Raw genomic sequence first — 15749 nt, forward strand, 5'->3', positions numbered from 1 at the left:
ATGGAAGGGCTCGAAGGACTTGCAGTGTTCAATGCTCTCACTGCATTTTTCTAACTTAATAATTTATGTTTTCAGGATTATTCAAAAGCCTATGCAGAACTGGAGTGTTTCTGCTTTCATCTCCCAAAATGCCAAGGTTGAAGTGTGTAACTTGACACTAACAGACCCGGCTCACTCTGAAGCAAAGCACTTGGATTTCTGCTCCCTAAGCGTTGCTTTTCCCTGCTGCCCCTGGCTGCGGAGGATCCTCCAGGATCTGGGCTGAGGGTGGCTGAGCTGAGCTCGCCTAGCTCCCAGGGAGGAGTTCAGGGGAGAGGTGGCACAGATCGGTGAGACCCCAAAGCCCAGCAGTGCCCTCTGTGTCCTTACTGGGATACCACGTCTTTGCCCTCCTGCTGTGGTCAGACTTGGGGGGGTTTCACGTGTTGGCAGAAGAGACAGTTTGGTGAGCTGCGAGACGGCCCCTACAAATCCCAACTGGAAATAGCCAGGGGGGTGGAAACAGCTTCCTGGCCACTTCTGTCGATTTATTTTCACACAGCCGCTTCGTTGCTGCAGGCAAAGATGTTTGAGCTGACAGTGGCTCATTGAATGCTTCCATTTTTGCCTTGTTCTTTCTGTGGAGTTGGTGCCTGGCTGTTTGGGTGAGGAGCAGCTGTTGAGCCTGGCAGTGATCCAGTGCTGAAAGTGCCAGGGTTTCTGGAGTCAGGGTGCGTAATCACGGGATCGGGGAATCACGGTTTGGGTTGGAAGAGACTGTAAAGGTTGTTGAGTTCCAACCCCTCTGCTGTGGACACCTTCCACTATCCCAGGTTGCTCAGAGCTCCATCCAGCCTGGCCTTGGACACTTCCAGGGATCCAGGGGCAGCCACAGCTTCTCTGGGCAACCTGTGCCAGGGCCTCGCCCCCCTCACAGGGCTTTGCCAAGGGCCAGCAAGAGCCAACTGTGTACTCTCTAAAAGCAGAGTCAGGCTGCCAGCAGGGAAAAGTCTCTCTTGGAAAGGAGCAGCACCTCTAGGGAGGAATTGAGAACTTTGCAAATGACTGGGAATGTTCAGATGTGCTGACATACTGAGGCAGGTTAACAGGCAGGGGTCCCGGCTGTGCAGTGGGAAGTCTGCAATTAAAGGATCCGAGTCCTGGCACCCACTCTTTCAAAAGCATGTTGAAAGTTAGAGTGAGCTCAGAGAGGAGCAGGTCTGGAAGGTGAAGTGAGGACATTTCACTGCTTTGAAATTTACAGCATGAACTCATACTCTGCAGTTAACTTTGAGTGTAGACGTGCCCTGAGAATTATCCAAGCTGGAATGAGATGCAGGGGTTTTTTTTTATCAGCAAGGGAAATTATCAACTGTAGCAGGAAACTCTGCACCAGCTCTGCCTTGGGATGGTTGGTGTTAGTTGTGTTGGAATTGTGAGGGGAAGATCCTATCCAGTACATGATGCCCAGGGTCCTTTTTGAGACACCCTTCACATTGGAGTGTTCAGGAACCAGAGGAGCCACAGCGTTCTGGTATGATCAGGAAGGAGGTGGAGGGAAAGAAGATGCAGGAGGTCGAGAAGGGGGAGAGTAAACAGGTAGTCAAGACAAGAAAAGGGAAAATAAACCAAGGTGGAAGTGTGGAGAAAGGAGCATCCAGAATGCCAAAGGACCATGTGCTGGGCATGAGCTCAAGTGTCTTTCCCCTTGAGCACTCCCTGTGCTAAGCCCAGGTGTTCCAGTTCCCTCCATGTGAGATGGAGCTGGTAGCTCTTCCTTGCCTTGGGCAGCGCTGAAATCCCCTGGGTTGGGGTCTTATGCCCCTCTGTGCCACATGGATCATGTATAATGTGCTCTTAGTTCTGTGGGTGAGCTGCTGCTGTGCCTGCTGGTTTCTGCATTGCGCTCATGCTATTCACAGGTGAGGTTTTCCTTGGGTGGCTGCAACTTCAGACGTGTTTGCAGGGCAAACATCAAGAAGTTCCCTTTTCTCCCGCCTGCCACAGACTGGGAGCACAAGCATGTACCTGCCTTATTGTGAAATACTAAATTGAAGAACATCTTTGGGTGTAATTGAGAAAAAAAAAAACCCCAAAACCTTAGCAGCTTAAAGGAACTGTAATTTGCACCATTCCTGCAACACTGGTAGCGCAGGATTTGATAGGAGTCTGTGTCCCATATTTTCCAAGGAATTGCTCAGGCTGAGCAGTGTGAGGATTCCTGATAAGTCAGTTCCTTCTGCACCTGGAAGGACAGGAGCTGTTGTTTCTGGGAGCAGGCTGGCCTGTTTTTCATTTTGCCAAACCTTGGCTGCAGCCCTGCAGCGCGGTTCTGTGTTTGTGCCCGGAGCTGGGTTACTGTCTGCAGTCACCCCGAGGATCGGAGTTTTAAGTAGTCTGTGATGAGATCTCTTCCTATTTCCCTTTGTGCTTGTGCAGCCTCAGGGACTTCACAGTGTTCCCAACACTCTTCCTGGGCTGATAACAGCTACACGAACTGCTCTGATCTGTGCTGCTGTCTCATTCCACGTGCAAAAATGCAGCTGGAAGTTGTCCTGCCGGGATGGCTTGGATGAAAGATTCCAGTCCAAGAGCAGCAGTGGGTTGTGTTTGTTATTTTTTCACCTTCTGTAGCAGTGAAAGCCTGAGCAAAGCTGTGAAGAAGTGAAGTGGTGCAGGCTCTTTGTTGTAAAGATCTGGTTGGAAGCGGGTTGTTGGCTAACCCTACCCTTCTCTCCCCTGCAGCCTGTCACGAGTCCTGCTCCTCGTGCCGGGGAGCCGCTGAGAGCCACTGCCTGTCCTGCAAAGACCCATCACACGTGCTCCAAGAGGGGCTCTGCCTGGCCAGCTGTGCCCAGGGGTTCTACCCAAAGGATGGCATCTGCACTGGTAAATACCTGTGAGGGAAGTGCTCCGCACAAGGCAGGAATCAATATTTCATTTGGCCGTGCAGCAGCTGCGGCTTTATTCGTGTCTGACAAGGCAGCTGCACCTTGTGCATTCATACCGGATGGGGCAAGCTGCTGTTTGTTTGTGAGATTATCAATTCATTTACACTAATCAGATGCTGAAAGGTTTCAGGGGTTTTTCCTCGCCGAACAGCTGGAAAACCTGGGTTGTTTCTGAGGGCTTGACAAATCCATTTGTCTGCGGAAAGAAAAACGGTCTTTGCCAGCAGGTTCCTGTAAATTTAATTATAATTCAGCATCACAGTAACTAATACCTGCACAGCAGATGTGCCTTGGGAGCTGGGAGGGTTTGCTGGGAAATAGGGAGAAGAGTTAGCTAGAGGGAATTAAAAGACCCGAGTCAAACAGATCCTGAAGGGAGAAAAAAAAAAAAATCTCAAGTAAGGAATCTCACATTTGGCACATACATTCCAGTCTAGCCTGGACTGCTGTTGGCAGCCACCTCCAGCTGCTTGGGAGGACTATCCATGGTCCATCAGGGCTTGTTGGGCTTCAGGTGTATATCGCACACAGGTGTGTGTGTGCCACAGGTCCCTAGAAAGAGCCTAAAAGCTGAAACCTGGTGGCAAAATTGTTGCTATTTGTGCTTATTCTGGACGACCAGGTTCCCCTTCATTTTGGTCCATGTCTGTACCAGGCAGTTTTATTCACCTATGTTTTACGTGTGCAGGCTTGAAATCTTATAGCTGAAAATAATTTAAGCGGAAAAAGAAATTTAACTAAGGTTTGGTTTTTGTTGCCAGTGGTTTCTTGAAACCCCATAGCTGTTCCTTGAAACCTCTGAGGTTCAGACCTTTCACCTTCTACTAAGAGCCATGCATTTTGATACCCAGCTGGAGATCTGCTTTGTCTAGAGAAAAGAAATGGAAATTGGTTAAGTAAAATGCTTGACTCTTCTAAATATCCAGCAGCCTTAGGGAAGCCAGAGTTCCATGGCGCTCTTGGACAACAGGTCAGTTCACTTCAGAGCTGATTGCCTGGGACAAAACGGACCACAGGAACTGATAAGAAAAATTATCACGCTTGATTTTATCTGCATTTTCCCACTTTGAAGAAAAGGGGAAGAGCGAAATGACCATTTTTTGAAATCACCTTTCCTCCCCAACTCTTTCCTGAACAGTCTGGTTACTGCTGCTTGCTGCACACTGCCATGTAAAGATTTATAGGGCGGTTTCCATGCATGGGGAGAGGTTGGTGGCTCTGCTGTTCTTCCCTGATTGAGTGCATGTCATTAATGAGCTGTTCTCTTGGCAGCTTGTGGCCAGTTCTGTGAGAAGTGCTCTCCAGAGGCAGCCAGGTGTGTGAGCTGTGCTGCAGGGAAGCTGTTACACGAGGGGAAGTGCATCCCTCAGTGCCCAGACGGACATTTCCCGAGTGCCAGTGGAAGATGCAGAGGTAAGAGGTGTATTTTTGCATCACAACCCTGTCCTAGGCTCTCAGGGCACCCTCCTCATGTTGTCTGCTCTTCCCCAGACGTGGGGAGGGAATTTTAAGAGCACAGAAACGGGAGTGGGGACAGGGAATTTGTTGGGTTGGTTTGTTTTCTTCGGTTCACTTGTGATGGATTGTTTCAAATAACCTCTTTTCCTTGTGAGGCGCACTGAGATACATGTTCAAAACTTCGTGTGAGGGAGCGTTATTACTGTTAGAACTTATTCATACATGGGCACTTCTGCTCTCATTAGTTCACCGAGCTGGGTCTCATTCCAGCTGGGAGTTCTCTACAGCTGGAGCAGGCTGTAGTCAGCAGCACCACTCTCAAGGAGTAAAATTGGGATGTTTCAGTTCTGTGTGCTCTGCTTCCTTATCAGCTTGCCACGCTTCGTGCTCCACGTGCGAGGGACCTCTGGCCACTCACTGCACCTCCTGTTCCTTCCCTCTGGCGTTGCGCCAGGGCCAGTGCCTGGAAAACTGTGGAGAGGGTTTTTACCAGGATCACAACATCTGCAAGGGTAAGCTCTGCACTTGGAATAGGTTCCCCAGCTGCTGTAAACCAGGTTTTGTTTTCCCTTCGTCCTGTGCTGAAGCAGTCAATGCTTAGTTCCTGCCTTTCCTGCTGATTGTTTTCTGCTTTGAGAAGAAATGAGTTTTCCCACATGCTTTCTGCTTTCACACCCCCAGGATTTGGTGATTTCAGGGACCTTTTTTTTTTTTTCCCTTCTCTTTATACGCTACTGAAACAAATGAACATTGCTTCCAGGTTTTTCTCAATACGAGTTAAGAGGTGGATGAAATTCCACATATTCGTGGTATGAAATTCCACATGTTCGTGGTATGAAATTCCACATACGTCATCTGGTAGATTTGCAAAGACTGAGCTCATCTTTACGGTAGTGGGAAAAGCCAAAATTGGGAAGGCGAATTTCTGCTTCATGTGAGCCCTCCACACTGTCATTTCTCGCTGTCCCTCCTGGTGAGATTAAGCTCACTGTTGCAGTTCCAGAAATTAAAGAAGGATTGGCTGCCTGTGGCACAGGGCTGCAATGTTTTATTTGCTCATCAGCTTTACTCAGGAAAAGAGCCGTTCCTTGGGGGCGGGTGGAATGATATCAAAGTATTTTCCTAAAATCCCTGTTCTGTTGTAGAAAGCGGGACCAGTTGCTGTTGGGCCTTGTCGCTGCCTCTGGGAAAGCTGTCCCTTGTCCTTCTCCCTGGGAAAGCTGTGGCTCTGATGATGGCTCTCTCCCCCTGTGCCCAGGTTGCCACCCATCCTGCCACTCCTGTGCCGGCCCGGGGGCCGCGCGCTGCCTGCGGTGCCGGGCGCCCGAGGACGTCCTGCAGCCTCACCTGCTCGGGGAAGGAGCTCTCCACGGCCTTTGCCTGCCCCTCTGCCCATCCCAGTTCCATGCGGATAGCACAGGAGTCTGCAGAGGTGAGAAGGGGGCTGTTCAAAGCCCTGGGGTTTGGGGGGAGCTTGTACCTTATTTGATTTGTACATGCTGGGAGCCCCGTGCTTGCCTCTTGACTGCCGTGAGTGTTTAAACTCTGGAACTTTCAAAACGGCCTATCCTAGTACTTTTGAGGGAAAAGGTAATCTACATAAGGCTCGTGACTAAAAGACTCAGGTACTTTCTTTTTAAATGCCTGTGTTCGAGCCTGCACAGCTCAGCTCAGCATAGTCTCCTTCCCATTGAGGCTGTGTACATGATTTTTAGCGCTGACTGACTTTGAAGCAGGATCAATCCTTAAATCCTTTTCAAAAAAGACTGAGCTTTCTCCTTCTTAGCCCTTGGAGCAGGTCAAGACATCCCACAGCAGTCTTTTCTTTTGAGGAAGCTCTTTTGCTACATGCCCTGCAGCACACCTGCCATCCCTGCTCCTGAAATACCAACTGGGAAGCATTTCCATGAAGGCTAGAGTTTGGAAAAGTGGGTAATGTGACGTGCACTGGGGATACGTGTGGTTTCCCACCAGTCAGAAAGTTAGTGACTTAAGTAAAGTACTAGCAGTAACAACATTACTGATGGCTATTTCTGCCTGTTGGAAAAAAAACAGTCTTTTAAAAGTGGACATAATTTAAGATCCAGTTATTTTGATTTTATCTCTTCATCTCAGCTCAGTGGAATGAGTGCAAGCTCATTTTTTTTTTTTTTGCTTTAGAAGAATGTTAAAAAGGAACAAGTGGCTTTTTTTTTTTTTTTTGTGGAGCAATTCTACCTTAATCAGTGACCTAGACAGGTACCCAGTGCTCTGAACTGATTTCTGAAGGCATTACTGTAGTGTATAACCCAGGCAGTGGCCGTTCCTTGGCAGGTAGTTGGTTTTCCTGGCTGAGTCCAGCGTAGAAACTGTGCGAGAGAATCCCTGTATCCCTGCCTCAGGTGGGTGGACAGGCCCGAGCAGAGCTCAGTGACAGCGCTGAATTATGTCCTGGGGCACGAATCCCAGCACAGCCCCTCGTGGTATTGGCTCTGCCGTGTCAGGGGTGGCATTAGAGCGGGAGTTTGATTTATTGTAGAAATTGATCTATTGTAGAGCGTTCAAGGTGGCAAACTGTGAGCTCTCACTGTAAAATACTCATGCACGGTTTATAGGTTCAACCTTTTGGAAAAAGCAAACCCACGGCATTGTGCAGAACAGAAGCATTGTTCATACGTAGGGCAAAATGCTGGTTTTGTAGAGTCATAAAATGGCCTGGGCTGGGGGGGACCTTAAAGATCTCCCTGGCAGCCAGCTAAGTGTAGTTGTATAAATTATTTTATTTCATCTCATGTCTCATCTCCCCAGAGTCCAGAGGTCTGTGTTCAACCCACACGGTGGAATCCGTGGCCTCCAGCCACTGCTCCAACAGATACGAGTTTTCTAGCTAGTGAGTTTGCGTATTTATTTAATCAGATGGCTTAGCTGAAGATGGTTTGGTTTAGGGTCAGCGCCAGGAAAGAAGTGCAGTTTTTAACTGCGCTCTTCCTTCGTGCTGGGTCATCCTTGTGATGAGTGTTCGCTTCAGGTGGCCAGCCCATCCACCTCTGTGGATATTTGCTCCAGAATGGCTGATGATAACTGTGCAGTGATAGGAAACCCTGCCTGGAGTGACTGCAGGGTGATAACAGAAGGTGATCTCAGCAGCTGGTCAGTTTGCAGAACCCCAGAGCTCTTCCAGAGAGGACAACAGCATCACGTGGCTTTGGGCAGCTCAGCTTTGCATTTCAGTAATGAACTGCGTGGGTGCAAAGAAATATTAAATATGCAGCTGTCTCTGCTTGCTCCTTATCTTCAGGAACTGCTCTCTACTTTGTACTCCTTTCTACCTCTCACAAGCAGAGGATCCTGTGAAGGAAAAATGCCTCCCTGTCATCCTTGGGAAGAAAGCAATCTGGCCATACTTTGAGGCGGTAAGAAGCGAAATAAGCCGGAATTAATTAGGCTCGCTGTGTCTTCTTGTTTTTCCCTTCCCTGCAGAGTGCCACTCCTCCTGCGCGGGCTGCGTGGGGAATTCTTCCCAGGACTGCACGGCTTGCCCGGCTTCTCACGTGCTGCTGGAGGGCAGGTGCCTCCCCACGTGTCCTGAGGGGCTGTTCAGCCACGGGGATCACTGCTCCTGTGAGTGCACCTGCAGCATCTCATTCCATGCACGTCCCGGGGTGCATTTCTCAATGTGATTAGAGAGGCTGGCAGATTTTTATGAAGCTGGGGTAGTCCAATTTCAGGGAATGGAATCTCCTCCTAATGGGAGAGAGACGTGCACTTGGAATCGTAAATTACACTCGGTTTTGCTCCTCAGGACTGTTTCCCTGGAGGTATTTTGTACTTGATTTCAGGATGGTGTTCCGAGCTTGTGTGCCGTGGAAAAAAGCTCTTTCATGGGCAACGCCGAAAAATAAAATGCTTTTATTAGGCAAAGCCTCAAATTTAGAGAGAAAAACCTTTTCTGAAGTCCATTGCTCTATTTATTCAATTTATTCAGCCAAGGAACAACTCTATAAATAGATTTATTTGGCAGGCTGTCGTAAAGATTCATCAGTTCTGAGGTGTGCACTGCCACCTTAGAGCTGAGGTAACTGCTGAGTGCTGCTTTACGTGGTTTCAGGCTTATATAAATGTCTTAGGAACAAAATTCCAGTGTCAGGAAAGTGGCATCTTGCAGGCTGTGTCCTTCTATTCATGAAGAGCTTTGAAAGTAGTTTTTCAAGAATTTTTTTACTGACTGTTAGCCGTAGTATTTTTATCTCCCTCAGATCTGTAGCGTGGAAATCTGACATCTGTCTTTAAAGCTGGAAGGATACAAAAGCAGTGCATGAGATATTCTTGAGCGCTCTTAAGCCACTTTCTCTGCCGTGTCTTTGTTGAGCTTTTAGCAGACAGAATGGCTGATGAGCTGGCAGGGCATTCCTGCTTTAGAGGTTTCAGTTTGGGAGGGCTTGGTGGAGAAATCGTTCCTCAGTTTTCCTCTCGTGCGCATCGAGCTCCGCAATGATGTTCACACAGTCCCGAGAGAAGTTTAATTTATCTCCCCTGTGCACGCCACTCTGTTTTTTTTTTAATATGCACAAGCATGTGCTGCAAGGAGGAAGACCAGGGCCAATCTCTCTCTCTTTTATATTGTGTGTAGATCTGTACCTCGATTAATGCAGGGAACAAATCACATTCCTTAAACTGACAACTCATTCCTCATCTTGTTTATTCAAAGTGAGGATTTAAGAGCCTTCTGAACCACAACCCTGCAGGCCCTGGTGCCAATAGACCATTTTAAGCCCACGTTTTGTAGGAGTAAATGATGCTGGGAGCTGGTGTTTTGGGAAGGGAGGGGGGAGAGGGTGCACCAGGAGCATAACCAGGAGTGTTGATTTTCTTGCTCAGCCTGTCATCCATCCTGCAAGACATGCCACGGCCCCTCTGATTGGGAATGCTCAACCTGCCACCCCCACGCCACTCTGGATGGTGGGAAGTGCAGGACAGGCTGCAAGGAGGAGCAGTACCTCAACCTGGTGGGGTATTGTGTGGGTGAGTAAGGGGAGCTGCTGCGGGGAGGATCTGTCTGTGCCCTTACACTGCTGCTTCACACTGCCAGGAAAGCTGCTTAGGTCCTGCTCAGACCTTCAGAAAAAGGAATTAAGTTCAAATTTGTGATCCAAAGAAGCAGTTTATGGGGCCCTAAAGAAAAGCTGGCACAGCAAGCATTGCTGTGTGCGTTTTTGGGAGGTAATAGGATTTCTGGATGGGGTTATGCTGTGTGGGTGCTCAGTGCCTGCGCTTAAGCCCATCATCTGAAACCACTGATTGCACTTATCTGTTTAAAAAGAAAAATCGCTTTTAATCCGTCACACAGACACGTATAAACTTATCCTGGGAACTGCTCCAACAATTTCTGAGCTTTATCAAGCCATTTTTTTTTTTCCTTTATCAAAAAAAAAGCTACGGTGTGTGAGGCTTAATCCAGGCTGAACAGTTCCAAATGAGATAAGGAATCCCAAGAAAAGGGAAAAATGCATTGGAAGTAATAAATATATCCACTGAGAGGCTATTGTTCTCAGTTTAATATGATTTCCCTTCACAGAGCCTTCCCTTTGCTTACAACTATGTCCTGCTTACAACTATGTGTTTTTTTTAATGAAAGACTTGTTTCTTTGCTCCCTACAGCTTAATTCTATGAATTATTTCTTCATCTTCCTTTTAAACAACAGCGATTGTTTTGTCTGCAGAGACAAAAAGAGCAGAGAAAGAAAGTGTGTGAGGAGTAGGGAGATATCCTAAAAGTACTGTTCAGCTCCTTAGGAATTCAGGTTGGGGTATCAAGATGTTTCATTCAAGTCAGAAAACTACAACCTGGAAATAATTCAGCATTCCAGTGTGAAGAGGTGTCTGTGTCCTGTACAATTTCAGGGGATACAATGGTACTTAATTAATGCCCTGGCACGCCAGAGCTCTATGCCCTTTATTTCTCCCACCTTATTTCCCCATTAATTTGAATTATGCTTCCTATGAAAGAAGTCCCGTGGAAAAGCGGCTTTCCCCTGTAAATTTCATTGGGAAAACCTTAGTGGGCTCTTTCTGCTGCTTTAATTATCCCTTTGTTTGGTGTCAAGGACCAATTATCCTGCTCCCAAATCCCAGCGATCAGGGAGATGTCGCAGTGCTGGGCGGGAACTGGAAGCAGTGGGTTCCCTCAGGCGGTGTGGAGGGCATTCCTTGTGGCATGGGAGCCCTCAGTGTCCAGATGTTTCTTTGTCCCACTGAAGCTGTGAGAACCCTTGCAGAGGAGCGTAGCTGAGGCTTTTGGCCTTGACAAAAACAAGTTGTGCTTTGGCCCGGGGTCTGCAGGCTGAAGTGTGTTGCTCTTTGTGCCAAATTCGTGTCTGGTGTTTGAGCAAAGGATGTTTGTCACCAGTTCTCCCAGAGACAAAGAGCTCCAAATCCAGGTTGTTAAGTTTCACTCATTCTTCTCATTCAGCGCTGATCCAAATGCTGAGTTTGCCCTTGCAGGTTTTTAACTATCGGTTAAAGAGCAGCTGTCCCATAAAAGAGAACGTTAAAACTCCTGACACTCTCGTAAGAGATGATTTGCATCAGAATCTAACAAAGCTTTTTCCTTCGCCTCCCAAAGCAATATATTTTTACAATTATCTTCCCATTTATCCTTAATTCCCGACCCTCCAGGCTGAATTGCGTTACAGCTTACAGGGCCTGCTGTGCATTATAGTCGCCTGCCATAATTTATGGACCTGGAGGGGAAAATCTTTCACAGAGGCTGGAGAAAACCAACTGTCACTCCAAACCATTGCCTGGGAATTAATGGTGTTTTTGTGCATGTTACCTGAATGAGGATTGGAACATTTGCCTTGTTAATAGGGAAAAAAAAAAAAAAAAAGTCTCGTTTTAGGCAGTTAATCAAATAAGCATTTCACATTTAAGCAGAAGAAAGACAAACTGTCCTCAACTTCCAAAAAATCAATGAGTCTCTGAGCTCTGTTTTGGGCACGCAGAATTTGTGGCGATTCTTCCCTGAGAGTGCTCAATTGATTAATTTTATTTTATAGCCCAAGCGTATGTACAGGAATGTGCTTGAGACTTTAGCCATCCCCTGTTGGATCTCACAGCTTCAGCGGGTTTTGTTTTCCCAGTTCGAAAATACTCTGGGATTTCCCTCTCCCTCTCGTCCAACTCGACTTCAGCTTCAGGAAACTTTGCAATCGCCAGTCTAAAAATCCCAACCACTGCCAAAAGCCTTGTCCTGCTCATAAACCCCTGCCCTCACTCTTCTGATCTGAGATTCCCACGTTGATCTGGAAGCTTCCCTGCTGATCTTTTCCTGATTGCGTGGAAGGGCAAGTAGACAAATGTGGAGGGACTGGTGTGGAAGAAAACTGTGAACACCAACTGATACAGAATCCCTTGTTGTCTGGTCTTAACTCCAGCTGCATCCCCCAGCTGCAAGGAAATTCCCAATCCCTGTGTTCCACAGGCCCTTGCTTTCTTAGGCTGTGTGCAGTTGGGAAAACGTTCAAAGCTAAACCAGAAGAGCTCGCTCAGGAGGGGGCCTGTAACAAGCTTTGCTGCCTTGCTCTTAAAATTCCAGAAGGGACACTCTGACAACAAGAAATATACTCAATTCCTTGTAAAATTAATGAGCTGTTGCTGTCCTTTTAGGGAGACATTGATATCATCACAGAGAGCTGGAGTTTCGCTGAGCAGAGCAAGAGGGGCTTAGCTCCACTTGCTCGCTGGCGTGCAGCCTCCTACAGAATCAGCAGCTGAGCTGCCGGAGGAGGAGAAATCCTTTCCCTGCTTTGGTCTGTGCTCCTTTGTGCCAGACACCATCCGGCTGGATCTCCCACCTCACGCTGCCTAGGGAAGCTCTCACACGGGTAGATCCGTGCGAACGAGGTTGCACTTCGCCGGGAATTCACTCTGCTTGTTTGAGCGACAGATTCGCTTTCAGAATCAGAAACAAGAAAAAGATTCCAACAACCAAAACACGCCAAAAATCCTGATCAGTGTTGCATATCCTTTTAAGCCAACCACACTGACTTGCTTTCTGGATTTACTGCAAGACCAGAGGCTTTTTGCACGTTGAGGTGCCTATAAAGTGTGTGGTGTTTTCAGTGCTGATTTTAAGTCATGCTCAGTTGTAAAACTCGGGTCTCACCTTAGAGCAAAGCACAGAACTTGCATCAGGAAATACTTTTCCTGGAGAGCCCCTAAGAGGGGTGATGTGTTTAAACAATGTGAGCGGGCGATTGCTTAGCAAATGGTGGAGCTGAGAGGCAGAAATGCCACTGGTTTCCTTTGTGAGCGTTCACAAACACTTCAGAGACGGTCTGGTCTCCCCAACAGCCTCTCCTGTCTTAGGACAATCTGTAACAGATAATTTCCATATAGGAAGGGCATGGTTTTCTTGCTTTGTCTGCTAAGAGAAAGCCAAAGAGGGTGTGGAAGTCAAGTAACTCTGGAAATCCGTGTATTTCCATTTTACTTTACAATGGAAGTAACTTTGAGGGAAGAGTGATAGGGAGGGTGATGGGGGTTATTTTTGCATAGAGGTGAAGAGGGAGGAAATCAGAGCCAGCTGGAAGGGGAGCAGGAAAACATTTTGCTTGGAGAGGGAGAAGAAAGTCAGCAGTCTCAGAAAGATAAGGAGGGAGGCATTGCGACTATGAGCAAAGTGGTGACAGAGTCCCTGAGAATCCAGTTTGCTTACTGGAAGGGGTCAGAGGGAATTAACTAACTGGTGTTGTACTGACCTGCAACCAGCTGGGGATGTGAAGGCTCCAGAAAACCCAAATCCCACAGGTTGTAATGTGGCCTGGCTGGAGGGAGGATAGGGAGAAGGCAGAAGCAGCAAACAAGTAGGGCTGTGGAGTGTTACTGAGAAGCACAAGGAAAACATCCCCCTTCTGTTAGTCTTTGCTTCAAAGGCAGCCTGCTGTGAAAAAGTGAAATCATCTCTCCCTAAACAAAGCACGTCAGTTCTTCCCTCGCTCTCTCGCTCGCTCCCCAATGTCCCTCAAAATCACCATGAGCGTCAGCCCTGGGTTTTTTTTGTTGGTGCCGAGTGTGCTTTGATCTCCAGGCTTGCAAAGGAACAAGAGAGTGATGGGGCTGATTCATCCTAAAACAGTAACTGAGAAAACTCTTTCCGCTCGGAGGAGTGAAAATAGAGGCTTGTGAAGGGAAAACTCTGCCGCAGCAGCACAGAGTTTTGTAGGTACTTAGGTTTTTAAATGTTAGTTTGGGAAAATGTAGGGGTTTTTTACTGCAGATACTGACGGTTTGGATACCCTCCGTTTTCTCAGCCTCATTTTTATGCTTTGTTTATGAGACGTTTTGACCAGCTTTGTTTCTCATTTGTGGCTCCAGCAAGAGATTCAACTGGAGGAGTATTATGTTAGTAGTAAGAAGGGTCAAGGTATTACCAGGTAAACGTGGAAGTACAAAAAAGCAATTGGATTTCTGTTAGTTTTATTGGTTATACGTGCATAAAACTCGTCACCCCACCTCCAGCCCATACAAATTACAGGTACTCAGGACCTCCTGGATGATCTCGTAATCCTTGCTCCCTAAGGTGGGCTGCATGTGATCCTTTCTGGCTCCAGGGACTCCAGAGAGAGGGCAGGTCTGTCCACTCTGGTGTCAGTGTAGGTTTGGGATCTTCGGTTGTGAAGATTCGTGGGATTTATCCCTTGGGTATGGAGTTGTTCTGCTGCGCAGTGGGAAGCTGCAGAACTGGAACCCCTGTGAGCTGGAACCCCTCTGAGGAGGCTCTGAGGTGGGGAGCATGACCTCCTGTGCTGCCTCGCTTTTATCTGAGGTACAGAGTCTTTTCCTGGCTGTTAATTTACCAGCTCCAAGGCTGAGAGCACGGGGCCGAAACTCAATGGGTTCTACACCCTGTAAAAGCAGGAGGTGAAGGAGGCAGCTCTCTAAGAAGCCTGGATCCCTGCCTGCAGTCAGGGCTGGAGCAATTTCTGAGCTGCTTCTGGGCTTTTGCAGCAGTGTTCGGTAGGAATCACCTGCGTGTGTGACACGCAGGAGACGTCAGCTGGGGCCGGTCGCTGCCGCGCTCCTGCAGCTATGGATGCAGAATTCCTCCAGGCTCCCATGTGAGCCTGTCTTCAGCTTGTAAATTTAGATCGCCTGACAATCTGTAGTAATGCTGTCACAAGAGACAAAAGACAGAAAGGTGAACCTGCAGCAGAAATCTGACAAGAGGCCAGGTTCTCGAGTCAAGCCTCATTGTTACATATCTTTCAGGACAGTCGTCATTTCCTTTATAATTTTCTCAATTACCATAATGAGGATTAATTTGGCTTCCAGGCTGCCTTACACTGCACCTTTGTGCACACAAAAGGCTTGTTGTCAAACCTTTTGAAGCACCTAAGTTCAGGCAGAGGTCAGGAGACACAAGCTTGTGTCCTGCTAGCAAGAAATGGAAAAAGGAAAAGGTTTTGAGGCACTTGGATGCCACTCTTGGCCTGGCTTTGAGGGCTGCTGTGGCAGTTTCAGGGTATGGATGTCTTGTTCGTGTGGGCAAATGTGAACAGCAGGAACTACAGGAGAAGGTCATACGGCTGGTACAGGTCCTGCTCCTCGTTTTTCCACGGTGGGAGCAGAGGGAGGTGAGTGCCTGAGGCCTCCAGAGGAGCTAAAGGGAAACCTGTAGGCAGAGGCACTCAAAATCACAGAAGGGTCTTGGGAAGCAAAGGGCTTTGAGCTGGCTTTGGGCAAAGCTTTCCCAAGCTCACTTAAGGATGGGAAAGAGGATGCTTGACTGGGGCAGGAGGGATGCAGAGGAAAAGTGAAAAGGTGGTGGTGCTCAGGAAGAGCACAAAGTGAGGAGGAGGCAAGAGGAAAGGGAATGCTCCTTGGATAGAGGAGTTTCACTTAGCAGGATTTGCCCTCAGAGTTCCATCCCTAATGCCCTCCTGGAGTCCTCAGCTAAGCTCTGTGCTGTCCCTCTGTGCTCAGTGTCCCTTGCTCCCCGCTCCCTCCAGACTGCCACCCCCTGTGCCAGCAGTGCGTGGCCAACCTGCGGGACACGGGCAGCGTGTGCCTGAAGTGCCAGAACGGCCGTCACCTGCTCCTGGGGGATCACTGCCTGCCTGACTGTCCTCCGGGATACTACGGCCACAACGGCGCCTGCAAACGTGAGTGCTCCTTTACACACACCTCCACAGCTGCAGGGAGATCCTTGGGAGAAGTTCCATGAAATGCTTCCTGTTTAGGAGAGAAGCTTTGTCCAGCTGGCAGGACGCTGCACTTGAGCAGTTTCGGGTTTTTTCAGGATATTTCCAGGAGTCTCTCAGGATATTTTGCAGCCTGAGATGGAACATCACCCTAACTAAGGTCTGTCGCTGAGGCTACAGT

The 15749-nt window shown here is 48.2% G+C and overlaps 1 protein-coding gene across 1 annotated transcript in view; it reads left to right on the forward strand.

The window, feature by feature from the left end:
- The window catches only part of FRAS1 (Fraser extracellular matrix complex subunit 1), a 101572-nt gene that overhangs the window by 42006 nt on the left and 43817 nt on the right, over positions 1–15749 (forward strand). Inside the window, exons 13-19 of the mRNA XM_066184773.1 lie at positions 2725–2868; positions 4203–4343; positions 4760–4900; positions 5647–5820; positions 7848–7988; positions 9246–9389; positions 15377–15529. Of these exons, the coding sequence (XP_066040870.1) occupies positions 2725–2868; positions 4203–4343; positions 4760–4900; positions 5647–5820; positions 7848–7988; positions 9246–9389; positions 15377–15529 (1038 nt within the window). The remainder of the gene's footprint in view (positions 1–2724; positions 2869–4202; positions 4344–4759; positions 4901–5646; positions 5821–7847; positions 7989–9245; positions 9390–15376; positions 15530–15749) is intronic.

Source organism: Chamaea fasciata, unplaced genomic scaffold (genome assembly GCF_029207755.1).
Source record: "Chamaea fasciata isolate MVZ Bird 193981 ecotype frontalis unplaced genomic scaffold, bChaFas1.0.hap1 SCAF_6, whole genome shotgun sequence".
NCBI classification, from domain to species: Eukaryota; Metazoa; Chordata; class Aves; order Passeriformes; family Sylviidae; genus Chamaea; species Chamaea fasciata.